Below are 14,335 nucleotides of genomic sequence, written 5' to 3' on the forward strand. Positions count from 1 at the left end.
TCAAAACTTCAATAAACTAAGAGAGAGAGAGAGAGAGAGATGTTCCAAAGCCACTTGAATTTTCTTTTTATTCTTGTTGTATTCCCTATTTGATTACCCTTCTCCACACCTCTCTCTGTGCCAAGCATCTGTTTGGAGGACAACCACCACCTCCTTCCGTTTTAAAGGCTATATACAGGAGAGAAAGACAGGAAGTCTGACGCGAGAATGACATACCCTGATCCCGTACCTTGAGTCTATATTTGACGCAAATATGAGGATGTACAGTCATCCGTACTGTACCGATTGTCCTCACCGACGTTCCACGTGCTGCTTGAACACACACACACATACACACACTGTTCTGGTGACTTAACTGCAGGCTGTAAATAACACCGGACAAAGTGAGTAAGATGCCACCCATTGGTTTGTGACTGGGAGCTTTGAAGCCAGGACATTTGTGCTTGCCGTCGCTGCCTGCGTTGCAGCCTAATTATACATAACCAGAGAACCAGATTGACTTCCACTGCTCTGTTAATTAATAGGCAAGAACAAAAAGAGACAAGCCTTTTGTTATGGGGTTTTTTTATAGTTTGCCAAAAAAAAAAAAAGCTAAACTCAAACTCTGTTTATTGCCTTGTCCTGCCCATTAGTGTGTAAACTAATTTAAATTAGCTGCAAATTTATAAGCTGCAACATTGCATATACATTTATATGTACACCAGGTGTTTTTGGACCAGAGGAGCTTTGACTTACACATAAGCGTACAGTGATTTGTCTGGAGGTAAATGTATGCTGGGTGAACATAAGCCAGTGCAGCACCAGCAGCCGCCATTTCTAAAAACCCGTGTGAAATGTTAGCTGCGTAAACAACAGCTCGTAATCATAGAAAATTTAACAAGACCTGGACAAATGGACCAACAGTGAAGTCCAGGCTTTATGGAGTGTATATGCATTTAGAGATTTTGATGTTGCTATGCCAACCACCGGCCCGCTTGCATCACCTCAGAGTTGCTATTGGCTGTGCGAATGCAAACAGAAAAAAAGCCCTTGAGGATGTAGTTCTTGGGAGAGCTCCCCCACGAGCACTTCCATATTTAATCTCAATTTTTCATCAGTACTCTGTCGAGATTCAGATTAGACAATGCATAGTTCTTTGGTGAAACCCAATCAGACGTAAACAGTACTTTCCCTGGTTTTTCCCAGAATGATGGACGGTCTGAAAAACAAAGCACCGTGGAATCACTTAAGAACAAGTCTATTAATTAAATAGAAGTAGTCACATGCACTTCTCTGTTGAAGGCTATTCTTAGTATGCCTAAAATAAACAGCCGTGTTTCCTGTCAAGCTCTTAAGTCAGATCTGTTCCTCATCATCTTTCTAGTTTGATTTTATGTGGTGATAATGTGTGTACAGCTAGCTCTCCAAAAGACGCTGGAGACGGTGCCAGTAGCGTTTGCTGGAAAATCTGTCATATAAATGCAAATCCTCTATTCGGGGGTGCATTACACTTTGTTGCATGCAGGTGTTTTTGTCTGAGGCGACTTGTAATACCTGAGTTCATTTAGTGTCCAAACTGAGAGTAACCGAATTACACGTATAGCTCCTTAAAGAGGAGGCAGCAGCTTTTACATGAAAGGCTCCTTTTGTCTAGAAGTCCAAAAAGAAATCTAATTTACAAATTCCACCAGGGCAGTTTTATTTCATGTGCATGGAGGAGCCTGGGATCAAAAAGAAGAATGTCTAATTGCATTAAATGCATAGGTAAAGAAGCTATAGGTTAGACAGGAATAGAGACTATAAAACATTTTGACCCTTTACCCAGACTGCAGATATGTTACAGCTGTGTTGCTAAAAACATTTACTGGAATATCAATAACATTCACATTTTTACAAGGATTTTGTGGTTTTGTGGAAAAGCAGCATCACTGTTTCCCTGTGTATAGACATGATTACCAGTGCATTTGAGTAACTGTACTTCCAGACTGAAATTCCACATTAGCAGTGGTATATCCTGTTGAAAGTTGTGCATAGAGGCATGCAAACACAAACACAAAAGATTCAATGTTGAGGAAAAACAGGGGAGGAAAGGTGCCAGTGCCACACAATTGTATACCATACATCCAAACTAAATATTGTTGCAGGCTAACTAGCTTGTCACTGAGGAAGCTACAATGAGTTTAGCTAGTCTGCCAGTTTCAATATGAACAAAAGTGTGCTCTCCAAACCTGAGGGGCTGATTTTTACCGACACATAAGTAATGAAGCTCTATGAGTGGTACATTGTTCGATGTGGTGTGACTGGTTCTCTGGCACAGGCTTGATCCTCAGGGGCTGTGTTGAGCCAGATGGACTCAAATTGCAAAGTTGTTCCCATTTGCCTCTGTGAGACTGTTCAAAGTCTGGAACCTTTGCAAAGACACTTTACACAGTCACTCTGATGATACACAGAGTTGTGTCTTTGAGAAAACACACCAGAAGACCAGATCAGAACATGTCCACTGTCAGACCAGTGCACACTTTGTAGTTTTGACTTTAAATTAGTGTTGAATTAAGTTGAATTAACTCAAGTCTTGTGGGATGCTTTAAAAGGGCTTTAGTCTAAGAGGAAGTTCCTGCTGGCTCGCCCTGCAATCCCCTGAACCCCCGCTGTGCTTTTACTAGACTCAATATGTTCTGTCAGTGAGCCAGAAGGCTGTTTGAACCTCTTTTACAACCACTACACCTATTACAACATGCTCTCTGCCAGACTGTTGTTTACCATACAACACCTCCTCCTGTATACATGATGTAGGCTTTATGTCATCACACAAACTTTAATATAACTGACCTAAAACCCTTTTGCAGGTTTTATGTATCTACAGGGTATGTCTGTGTTGCTTTACGTTTTGCTGCATGTACTTTTCAGGAAATCTTTCCCATAGTTTTAATGCTAGTCATCAGTTACATGTATCATAAGTAAAGGAAAACGTTCTTTAAATGTTTCTAAAGTTGCATTTTTTAGGTGCAGTGGGGTGGATCATTGCTTTTTTCTGCCTTGTTCCAACTTAAGTCACGCTTAAAAATGTTAATTACCTAGAAACTGACTTGTATATACCAACCAACAAGCACAATCTTAAGATAAATAAGACTGAAATGGACACTTTTGTCTTTTAAGATGGTTATTTTAATGTGTGGTTTCCACCAAAAAAAGTCTCTTGGTGATTTAGTGGTTTTGTTCACTGAAAGCCAGCGGACTAACGTGACCTTTGAGCTGCTTGGCCTCCGGAAAACTGAGGCAGTGTTCAGCAACATTTATGTAAGTTTTCTCATTTGTTTTTTTTCCAAGTTGCCGTACGAAGCTCCCATCCAAAAACCCTCTATTACTGTTACTATGGAAAAATAAAGCTGCGTGAATTCGAGAGCCCGGTGCCACTTTGCTGTTGGTGCCATAAGGGCTGAAGTCACAGTTGAAAAATTTGCTCTGCAGCCAAGAGAGTGGATGGGAAACAGAACCTAACATCTCCTGCGAATGACCCTGAACCACCTCAGCAATGCAGGTCTCCAACTTGTATTACTGTAGATCTGATGTGACTCTTGTTAAGTGTTCTGATTTGTGTATGAGTCTCAAACTTTCTCCTCCTTAGTTTTCAGTTCCCCTGTGACCACTGCTTTTTTGTTCCACCCTACAACTGCTTTCTGTCTCGTGTGAATAAATTTCCATGTATCTCCCTCTCTCATGCAGACTTGCGTCAAGACATGAGTGCAAATAAGCCCTGACATGTGTTTCAGTCTTAGTTTGGACACTTGATTTGTTGAATTTATTTGTCAGGGCATTTCAGACAGTTACATAAGTCATTAGTCACTGAAACATTACAGTTCATCTCAAATACTTCCTTGTTTATGATAGTCATTCTGTCCTCCTCTGTGGCTAACCCCAACCCCTCTCTGCACACAAAAACAACCCAGCAAAATAATTTTCAAACACTGATGAACCAAGGTCGTCTTCCATAAAAGCCCCCGCACCACCACCAGCTCATTCCCTCCTGGCTCACTCTCCCACTAGCTACTCTTTTTCCTTTTTCCGTACACTCTGTTCTCCCATTCTGGTTTTTCTCCCATGGCTTTTTATCCATCCCTTCGGTTATTGTAGTTATTCGGCACAATATGCTGTCTGCTGAAGAGAATCCCGACATAATTGTTGTCAGATGAGAGAGTCGGATGGAGGTGAAACAAAGAAAGTTGAGTTTAAAAAAAAATCGAGATGAGGAAAAGAAAGGGTGGGGGGAGACTGAGGAAAAGAGGCAGAGAAGCAGATGGGAGGTTGGAGAGGAAGTGTGAAGGGTGGGAGAGAGAAAGAGAGAAGTTGGAAAAAGAGAGAGAAAAAAGTTGCAGGTTGCCACGGTAACGGTCAATGTAGAAAAATAAACAGTATGTGTTGCGTGCTCTGCTCCGTCACCCTCCACCTCACTGGCTGGTCCGGTGTTATGATGTGTGCATGTGAATGCACATGCAACTGTGCATGCATGTATGGTGTGTGTGTGTGTGTGTGTGTGTGTGTGTGCATTAGGGAGTTTACATGCTGCAGTGGTTTCTGGACTCTTTTGTTCTGGGGGTTCTTACACTTTCTGGGCCTTGGAGGAAATGTTTGACACTCCCCAGGCCATTCAACAGGAAGTTGAAAGTAGTGTATGTGTGTATATTTATATGTGTGTGTGTGTGTGTGTGAGAGAGAGAGCAAAAAAGCGAGACACGCCGGCTGTTAAACACAAACACAGACATCAGAGTTGATTCAGTGTGCGGTTATGGATTAACCCTTTCTTGTCATCTGTGTCTCCCTCAGGGTTCGGAGGCAATGGAGGATTGCGTGCAGGGGGCGCTGTCATCGCTTTATCCTCCTTTTGAGAGCACGGCGCCACCCCTCCTCTCACAGGTACACTTCACAAGCACACGCCTTCCTTCCAGTGCTCATGTTTACAGCAATAAACAGGGGAATAGAAATAATACAGATTCAATTAAATGATAAGACGATGCCAGGCTGTTTGGGGAAGGTGATGCTATGTGCAGATAACATGGCCTTCCCCAAATATAAACTGTTGCTAGAAGCCAACACAAACAAAATCTAACCAGGTGGTCAATTATAGCCAAACCCTCTTCCTCCAGCTGGGATCTTGACATGACTTGTTTCACCAAAAACTGAAAACTATTTCTGCTTTTCAGTCATAACATTTATTGTGAGAAAAAGCACTCTGCTGGGCAATGCTGTTTGTTCTCTTTCAGGTGCATTGTGGGAGCTCTTTGTTAGCTCTGATGTCTCCAGCTAAGCATCTACAGAGTGCCAAAGCAATATTTGTTTTTAGTGATTTTAGCTTAATTTCCTTAAAAGCCTGAAGACTAAGGGGCTTTTGAGCCAAGGCCAATCTCAGTTAACGTTTATGGGACTTTGGTAATTGTGTTGTTCCAACTCTCCATGTAGCGTCCAATCAAATTTCTTGGTTGCCATGGAAAAGGCTGCTTGATAAAATGATATGGATAAAATGAAGCTGCCTCTGTGATTTTCTTGTTTTAATTTCTGATTACATGCTGTCTGGGTTGAGGAAATTCTTCCATTCTTGAGCAAATGAAACCCTTTCAGAATCAATTGGATACACTCAAGAATGCTTGGAGCTCTGGTTTAAACAAAGGCTGCTCTTAGTTCATGAAAGTTGATACTCTGAAAATGGTGGGTTTTCACCAGGAATGACATGTAAAGCTGATAGAATTTTGTTTTGTGCACTTAATCATCTAATGGCCTGTATCCAGTGGTACTCACTCAAGTGTTTTTGTCCCTCTTTTTTGCACATTTATCCAGGTCTTCTCAGTCCTGGAGTCGACCTATCAACATGACAGTCTTCGCTACCTCCTGGACTACTTTGTTCCGGCCAAGCACCTCCTGCACAAACTCCAGCAGCATGCCTGTGTGAGTTCCAAACTGCAAACACACTGTAGATGAGAGCACACACATAGCTGTATAATCAGAAGCAGACTCATCTGTCAAATGCAAAAAGTCCAAGTCAGATTTAGAGTTCTGTCAAACTAAGTGTCCAGTCAAGTCTCAGGTTCTAAAGAACAAATAGAAGGCAAACTATGAGTGTTTATAAGACTTTTACTTTCAAATCAACTGAGAGAAGTCCAAATCAAGTATCAAAGCTTTAAGGACAAGTACAAGTCACAAGTCTTTACTTGTTTGTAGGTCTTTTAGGGCCAGTCCAAGTCAATGGATAGACTTCCAAGTCATCAGTGCTCAACTCTTGCAAGCCTCAAGTTAGTTATCTAGTCCTAAAGGACAAGCTCAAGTAGTTATAAGTCCCCACTGCTTGTTTTAAAGTTCAAGTTAAGTGTCAAGTCTTGTCAAAGCAAGTCACAAGTCAAATCTCAAGTCCTAAAGGCAAATTTGGAATGAGGTCACAAGCCTTCATAAGGTTTCAAGTTCAAGGTAAGTCTTGCCAAAGCAAGGCAAATGTAAGTCCTAAAACACAAGTCCAAGTCAACTCACAAGTCATCATAAGCAGATTAGATGCAAGTCAAACATTTAGGTTGGTTAAACTCTCTGAATGATGGCCATTAAAATCAAATGACATTTGGATATTTTTTCTTAAAGGCTGGATTAATCGTGTTTTTACATAAGACCAAGTCATTTCATAACTAAATGTTTGGCAATGGAAGGCCTGTCTGATGCTGACTTATTCATTTTTTTTATTATTTGCGGATTTTACCAGGTCAGAACTTGAAAGCAAATATATTAAAGTCAATTATTAAGTGAAGTCTCTATGTAGTCAGTCTCACACCTGTCAAGTCCAAGTCAATCTCAAGTTCTCATTTGTGCCTTTGGTCCAAGTGTCAAGTCTTCAGCTTAGTATCACAGTACGTGGTCACATGAAGACAAAGGCAAAGTTCAAGGCATGCATAATTTGACACATGTGCGACCCTTTACCACTGACCACATACACTGTGGAGGGTCGAGTCTGCTTTAAAACTCTAGCTGGCCAGTAAAATTAAAGAAAGTGAAATTTGAGATTCACCAGCCGCTGTCACCCTCAGACAAAAGAGGCAGTTTCCTGCCTCGGAGGGTCTGCTGAGTAGATGGAGATAAATGAAATACAGTGAAATACAGCACAAATAAAAGAGTTCTGGCTCTAATTTTCAGACTCCCACATACACAAAAGTAAATGCATGGTTATAGTATGATAAAAGATTCTAGTGATTGTGTCCTCACATCACTCTCATGCACTTTCTGCTTCCCATGCACAAAAGAAGACAAACAAATGAGATACAACATGTGCTTAACTCAAAGCTCTGCGGTTTATAGTGAAGAGCATTCCTATTTTACTTTATTTTACTATATTTTACTTTCTGAGACACACACACTCTCATAGATAAAAAACACACACTGTCTAGCACAAGCTTGGAGGCTAAGAACTTTCTCATATTACCCTCTACAGTTTTCAGAGACTTACAGACACATACATGCACAGGCATTGTGAGCAAACTATGTTTTCATTGTCGCTGAATGGAGCTGCCTGGGACGGGAGTTAGACTGTGAGTCATGACAATAATTCCTTCCATATGTGAGTGTGTTACTGCTGTGAGAGAAAGAAAGAATGAGTAACAGAGAAGCAGTGGGAGTCGAAGGAGAGAATGAACATGGCTTTCATTCACTGTGCATACGTGCACGCGCATTTGTGCCTGAAAAAAAAGAGAAGATGCTGGAGGTTGTGGATTATAGTAGACTGATTGAGGAATTTTAGAGAAATAGGAGGTTGGGAAGAAGGAGCAAACACTGGGGTACATTGAAGGAGAAGCAGGCAGAGGGAGGAGGGCCAGACGACACAGACGACACAGAGAGTTACAGAATGTGGACTGACTCAAAACAGACAAACTTTTTTTGGAAGGAAAAGTCACACATGCTTTTAAATGCTAATATCCACCCTGACAGATATCAGACTTTTGCTTTCCTGAGACTTTGCCATGGCAAGAGAGCAGGCAGGATAAGAGACAGGAGCAAGGCTTTAAGGGAAGAAATTGAATAAAGGGCAGAGAGGTAGAAAAAGGGAAGATGGAGGAGAGGTCGAGTAAGGAATATAATTTGATCACGTCTCGTGAGTCTGGAGGGCACGGAGGGGGGAGGGAGCAGCCCCGTGTCAGCCGATTAGATGTGACTGGGAACAGCAGAGAGAGGTTCTGGATGACTTTTATACCTCAGACTGGAGGTGGATGGAATATACTGTAGATCTGGCACAGTGTTGATTAAGGTGGGAATAGTGTTTGGATTAAGATGTTTTCCTGATTAGATTAGTTGATTAATGGTACTTTCTTTCCTTCACCCAAATTCACATAGTGCTTGAGTAAATGCTTCTGTGATTTGTTATGGGATTTTCTATATTTAGACCCATGTTTAATGTGCTTGACTTGTTTTTCTCAGTCTTAAAGAGTTGCATGATGTGTTTCCCTCTGAAACAGTGGACTGTTAACAGTGGCTAGCTGTTGTGAAGAGCTGGTCATCTGCATGATTCTGACTGACTCACACAGACTCTCTGCAGCTATCTAGAGCCTTCTTCCTCTGTCATGCTAGCTAAGCGGTTTTACACTTTAGAAAACACTGCATGAGTCACATGTCTGACATTTGTATGTGGCTCTGGCTTTTTGCCTGCTGAGCTTCTGAATAGTGTTGACTGGTATGGTATTAGTTCTAGAAATTCGACTCATCTGAGTAACTAAGCCAAACACAACAATGCAGCCAAGCTCCAGCTTGGTCATGTGGGCTGTGGTTTGTGAATGGGGGAACAAGATTGTGCATGAGCATTTAATAGTTTTTAGCAAGAGTGGACTCTAAAGGTGAGCTTTCCAAAGGGCAGTGAGTTTGCTACTCAACCTAAAGAGGCACAGAGAGAAGACTTAGCACATAAGATGTTATTATATGCAAATGTTTAAATTTTTTATTTATTTAACACACTGTCTGCCTCTCCATTTCTTCTTGTCATTTCAGTCTCAGTACCTGGGTTGCTTGTTCCTTCACTCCGGCTGGCCTCTGTGTCTGGGTGAGAAAGTGGTCGTCCAACTCTCCACCTTGGACTGGAGACTCCTGCGCAGTAATGACTTCTACCTGCAGGTGGTGCCCTTCTCTACGCGGTGTCCCCGATTGGCTCTGAAATGTCTGGCCCCTGGGGGGCGCACTGTTCAGGAAATATTGGTACCCGAGTCACAGCACCCCCTTGTGTTCACCACTGAGTGGCTGCACAGTGTCAACAAAGAACGAGGACACAAGAGAGAAGGTAAGGAAAGGATGTCCTATATATATCTGTACTTTTCAAGATGATTTTGAGCCAAGTCAAGATAAATAAATTCTTACAACTATTTGTCATATAAGGTTAAGAGTCATAAAGAAGTCAATTTAGGTTTTTGTTAGGGTTTTAGACAGGTATTTAGGTGATAATTATTAACACTTTTGACAATAAGTAATGACTGAAGAATAATGCTGGCAAAACAAGGGAACTGAAACAGATGTGTGGTTAGGGTTGACATGTTGATGTCAGCAAGTGGTGGATGGTGAGAAGAACCTGGCAGGCTAGGGCAGCGGAAGTTATATACTATATACTAATGCTAATACTAATGTATACCTTCAATAAACACCTGTCTTCACATATTCTTGCACAGTTGGAGGAGGACTTGACACCTGCCTGGTCAGTACATGTGATGGTGTGGTTCGACTTCCGTGGAAGGAGGTTGTCTACCCAAAATTCATCCATGACCCTTCTGAGGAGCTGGGTCTGATGTCCAACCACGAGGGCTCAATGACCAACCGCCTGTCCAGTGAGGGGGGCAGCAGCATTGGGGGATGGGGTGGTTCATCCTCTGGAGAGCTGGACTCCTGGTCCTGGGATGAGGAGGAAGATGAAGATTTACCACCAGATGGCCTGGACTCTGAGTGTGCACTCCCCCGGCGAAGGCGCAGTGAAGATGGGCTTGGACGGACAGCGAGGCAACCTCAGCTTGATGGGGATTATGTGGAGCTTTTGGAGCCAAGAGGGGGTCCAGATGGAGGTGTCGATCCAAGGCAAAGGTACCTGGAGATGCATGGGATCTGTAAGACCAAGACTTTACCTCTGTGCAGGAGAGGTAAGGCCATCAAACTCCGCAAGGGGAAAGCTTGGGGATATGGGAGAATGGAAAGGTCAGGAAGCTTTCGGGCTGTCCTTGGCGCCAAAGGAGACACGGTGACCCCCAAGAATGACGTGTTACCGCCTCGGCCTCTGCCAGGAGTTCCTGAACCTGGCAGGGGGCGGCGGTCTTACTCCTCTTCTGTTCATGACTCTGATGAAGGAGATAAAACAAGCAGAGACTCAGAGGGCCTAGAGGGCCGCCAGCTTTATTTTGATGGCCTGTTCAAAGAGAGGAGGCCAGGTGTGGGAAGGGAGAGAGATAGCAATGGCCTTATGCAGCCATGCAGAGATGACCACAGAAATAAAGACTCAGAGAGTGGTGACAGCTTGGTCACAAATGAAATCCATGTCTTGACGAACCACAAAGTCTTGCATGTCATAGAAGGCCACTCAGATCACGGATCTCATTCAGACTCAGTTTTTGAGGATACCGATAAACCACTGAGTGGAGACAGTGATGCCACCACCCCAACATCGGACGCACCAGAGAGACCTTTCACTGGAGTTTCAGAAAGTGGAGAGATTGATAACAGTGGGTCTAAAATGAAGAGTTCGTCAAACCCAAAGGTGGCAGAGGAAAGGGATGAAGGAAAGACAGAGGACAGAATGTGTCCTAGAGGAAAGGAAATAAAAACTGCGGGTTTCAGAGCACCAAGGTACAGATTTGTTTCTTATGCTACACTGCACTCTTTCATCTTATTTGTTTTCAGTTTTCACACTTCCATATGAAAGTACAGCCCAGTAACAGATAGATGTAACCTCTGTGCACAAGGCATAGGTTGTCTCAACCTGCACACATATAGGCCTGAAGCAGATGCCTCAAAAGACACCTCCTAAAGACATTCTGAAGAATACAATGTTCAAACAGCGTAATTATTGACTTTCTGTTGTACCTCATTAAGACCTTCCTGTGCTTTGTCTTTAGGAGGAAAAGGAAGGGAAAGGGAGCCAAAGGGAGGGCTAGGTCCGGTGGTCGTGCGCACCAGAGGGGCTTGAAGCCTCAGGGTAAAGCTCCTCAACCAAGTCCCACTGCCTGCTCTACTTCACCAAAGCTGCCAATCACAGAGAAGAATCAAACGGAGAAAACAGGACAGGCTGATGAACCTGATGGAGTGGCCAGTACAGCTAAAGCAGGCACAGAGAACTCAATGAAAAGTAGTACAGGTCTGTAGTAAAGTGAAAGTTTTTGCATAAACATTAGAATCTAAAATATGCCTTTAATATTGTCTATACCTTTTGTACCTCTCAACAGAGACAGAAGCTGAATCTTTGCCTGTCTGTAATGGCCAATCGGGCACATCCTTATTTAACCACTCTAATGAGGACGTGGGGTCAGGAGAGACATGTCCTGACCAACTGAATGGCGTTACATCTAAAGAGCCTCCCCTGCTTAGGGAATTGGACACAGAGCTTCTCCAGTCAGGGAAGCTGAAGCTGACAGGCAAGTTTCTTTCAGGCCTATGTGACTTTTTTTTAATGCTAGTTAGCAGAGTTGGCTCAGACTTCATTACACTTTCAGTTTTCAGCCCCAAAGCTTTATGGGAAACTTAGAATGCAAAGTGGAACAAACAAACTTACAAAGTTGTAGTATGTATAAACAGAAACACCAATGTAGCAGCCTGATTGTAGTCTCAGCATGTTAGAACTATCTCTTAGTATCCCCGCTCAATGCTTATTCTGATGCTTACGGACCACAGGTACCGTGGACAGGTTGGGACGTGCTCTGGTTATCACGGTGACAGATACATCAGAGGAGGGTTTCTGTGAGGAGGAGATGGCCCGGGTCCTGGCCTGCTACCACAGAATCACTCGGTAATGTGCTGCAGTCTTCCTACTCCAATCAGTAAAGGAATTCTGAGATATGTTTCACTTTATTTTAATCATCCATTCAGAGTAAGTTTGCATGTATCAACAGAGAATTAAAGCTTGTGAGTTTAGCAGATCTCACGGTGCACATTGCCCACTTTCATTCCATAAAACTGCACACACACACTAGCAAAACCTGCCTATACTTGTATATCTTAAAAGTTATCATCAGCTTGATCCCTGATGTTAATATTTAAGCTTGTGTCATTTGTTTCCTGTTAAAATACTTGTTGACAAACCTGTTAAGCCAAAAGTGCTTCATGATTATATTTGACTTGACTTGCATTTCGCTGACTTTGCCAAATACCGCAAAAGGTGGGGATCGGAAAACACAGCATGTGCCAGAAGAATGCGAAAACCATAACAAACTGATTCAAAGTCAATTTAGCAAACATCTCTGAGCATGCCAGTTTACAGAATACTGCTCCTCCGAGGCTGACATGAAGTTTAATGATAAAATATAGATGACCTCCATAATTATAATCATTTCTGAAGAGTAGGTATCATTCATCTTTCTATAAATTGCAGGTGTCTCATTTTAGAAGAAAATTCTCCTTTCCTAGCTACTGCTCCTGTTTTAACCCCACACCCACCTCTCTCCATCCATCTTCATCAGGCCTGCAGCCAAAGAGAAAGGTCTCACGGTGCTAATGGACAGCAGATGCTCTCCACCGTCCGATCTCTTCCTCTCTGCACTTAAAACGTTCCAGGTGAGAAAAAGAGAGAGAAAATGTTGTTTTGTCAAATGTGCTAAAAGTTGGCTTTAATTAGCCTGCAGATGTGATCAAGTAGCTCAAGCACATGTGTTTCTGTATGTGTGTGTGTTTGTTTGTTTGTTTTTTTTTTCCAGGTGCTGGTTCCTGGCGGTCTTGGATCTGTTCTGGTTTTGGTGGAAGAACAGCAGGAGTCCCTTTCTCATAATCTGGAAGGGGCAGAGGTGACCTCATGCAAATCACATGTTTACAGTTTATGGACCAACACACACACTGTGCAACTTTGTTCATTTTCTTTTAGTTGGGTTTGTTCTATTTCTTTTATTTTCAAGTCTAAATGTTGTAACACAGGTAGAACACCCACATGGAAAGTTCCTGAAACTCTGTTTCCCATTGTCATAACAGCATGGGTAACTGTTCAAGAGGAAATAACACTTAATAAACCACGTTTTGTTTCTGTTGCTTGCTAAAATTTGATGAATATCAGATGCTCTTTGCTTGAGTGCACTCTCACATTGCGCTTGAATCTAAATAAGACTGATTTCCATCCTATTTTACTGGTAATTCATCTTATTGCTTTGCATTGATCAGCAAAGATCTATCATACTCACATGCATGAGAAAACTCTTCTTGCCATGTGGTTTGTATTTTAACCTGGCAACACTGAAACTTTGCACGTTAAAGGGAAATCCCACCCAAAAGATGTTAACAGCTGTTGGCGCTGCACGTTGCATTCCTTCATCTGTTTTTTTGTTTTGGTAGTAACTGTTTTTGTTACTGCTGATAAATTAACAAATGCAGATGATGCATTTGCTCTCTCAGCCCTTTCTCTTAAAAGTGAAGTCAGGGCCTCAGAATCAAGAAGTGACTATCTATAGCTATGAGTGCAAAATATTATCAGCTTTGTGAAGCCTATACTAAATATAGACATTGGCTCACACCGCACACTGCAGCATGATCTCGTCATGTCTTATGTTTCTTTGCCTTACGTTCTACAAGGCTGTTGTTTTATTGTGTCATTTCCTGTCTGTAATTTTTCATACCCTGTCCTGTTCTGTCCAGATCCACACAGTACGAGGAACAGGGGTCCTTCAGCAGTATGTAGACAAGCAACAGCTGCCCGAAGAGGTGGATGGAGACTTCACCCACTGTCACTCAGACTGGCTGGCCTTCAGAATAGTGAGAATCTGCTCTTTTTTTGTCTGTTTGAATAAAAGAAGCTTTTACCCCCTAAATTTCTACAACCTCCGTAGTTTTTTAAAAAATTATTCACGGTAGATCCACTCAGCTGAGGCGGCCAGATTTACTGACCTGAGTCCACATGAACATGGTCTTGAGGAAATTGAGCAGGAAATGATCACTTGAGGCATTTAAGATAAGACTGATATCTGTGCTTGTGCTAAATTAATCAGATTTATTTTATTCCTACAGATTACGTCTAGGCCGTTCCCTCACAGAATAGTTGTTGCAGCCCAGAAGATTCAGTCTTACATCCACATGGAGTTTTAAAAATATTATATTACAGCGGGAGAAATGATACCAGTCTCAATTTTTGTGTGAAAATCTGCCATTTGTTCTTCTTCTTCTCTTCTTGACAGAC

At 42.3% G+C, this 14,335-nt stretch overlaps 1 protein-coding gene across 1 annotated transcript in view; it reads left to right on the top strand.

Moving 5' to 3' along the window:
• The window catches only part of arhgef40 (Rho guanine nucleotide exchange factor (GEF) 40), a 38,039-nt gene that overhangs the window by 2,984 nt on the left and 20,720 nt on the right, over positions 1-14,335 (top strand). Inside the window, 10 exon segments of the mRNA XM_018662570.2 lie at positions 4,801-4,890; positions 5,809-5,916; positions 8,983-9,268; positions 9,651-10,812; positions 11,082-11,320; positions 11,409-11,597; positions 11,854-11,968; positions 12,639-12,732; positions 12,873-12,959; positions 13,798-13,914. Coding sequence (XP_018518086.1) covers positions 4,801-4,890; positions 5,809-5,916; positions 8,983-9,268; positions 9,651-10,812; positions 11,082-11,320; positions 11,409-11,597; positions 11,854-11,968; positions 12,639-12,732; positions 12,873-12,959; positions 13,798-13,914 — 2,487 coding nt within the window.

The sequence above is a fragment of the Lates calcarifer genome, linkage group LG14 (genome assembly GCF_001640805.2).
Source record: "Lates calcarifer isolate ASB-BC8 linkage group LG14, TLL_Latcal_v3, whole genome shotgun sequence".
NCBI lineage: Eukaryota > Metazoa > Chordata > Actinopteri > Centropomidae > Lates > Lates calcarifer.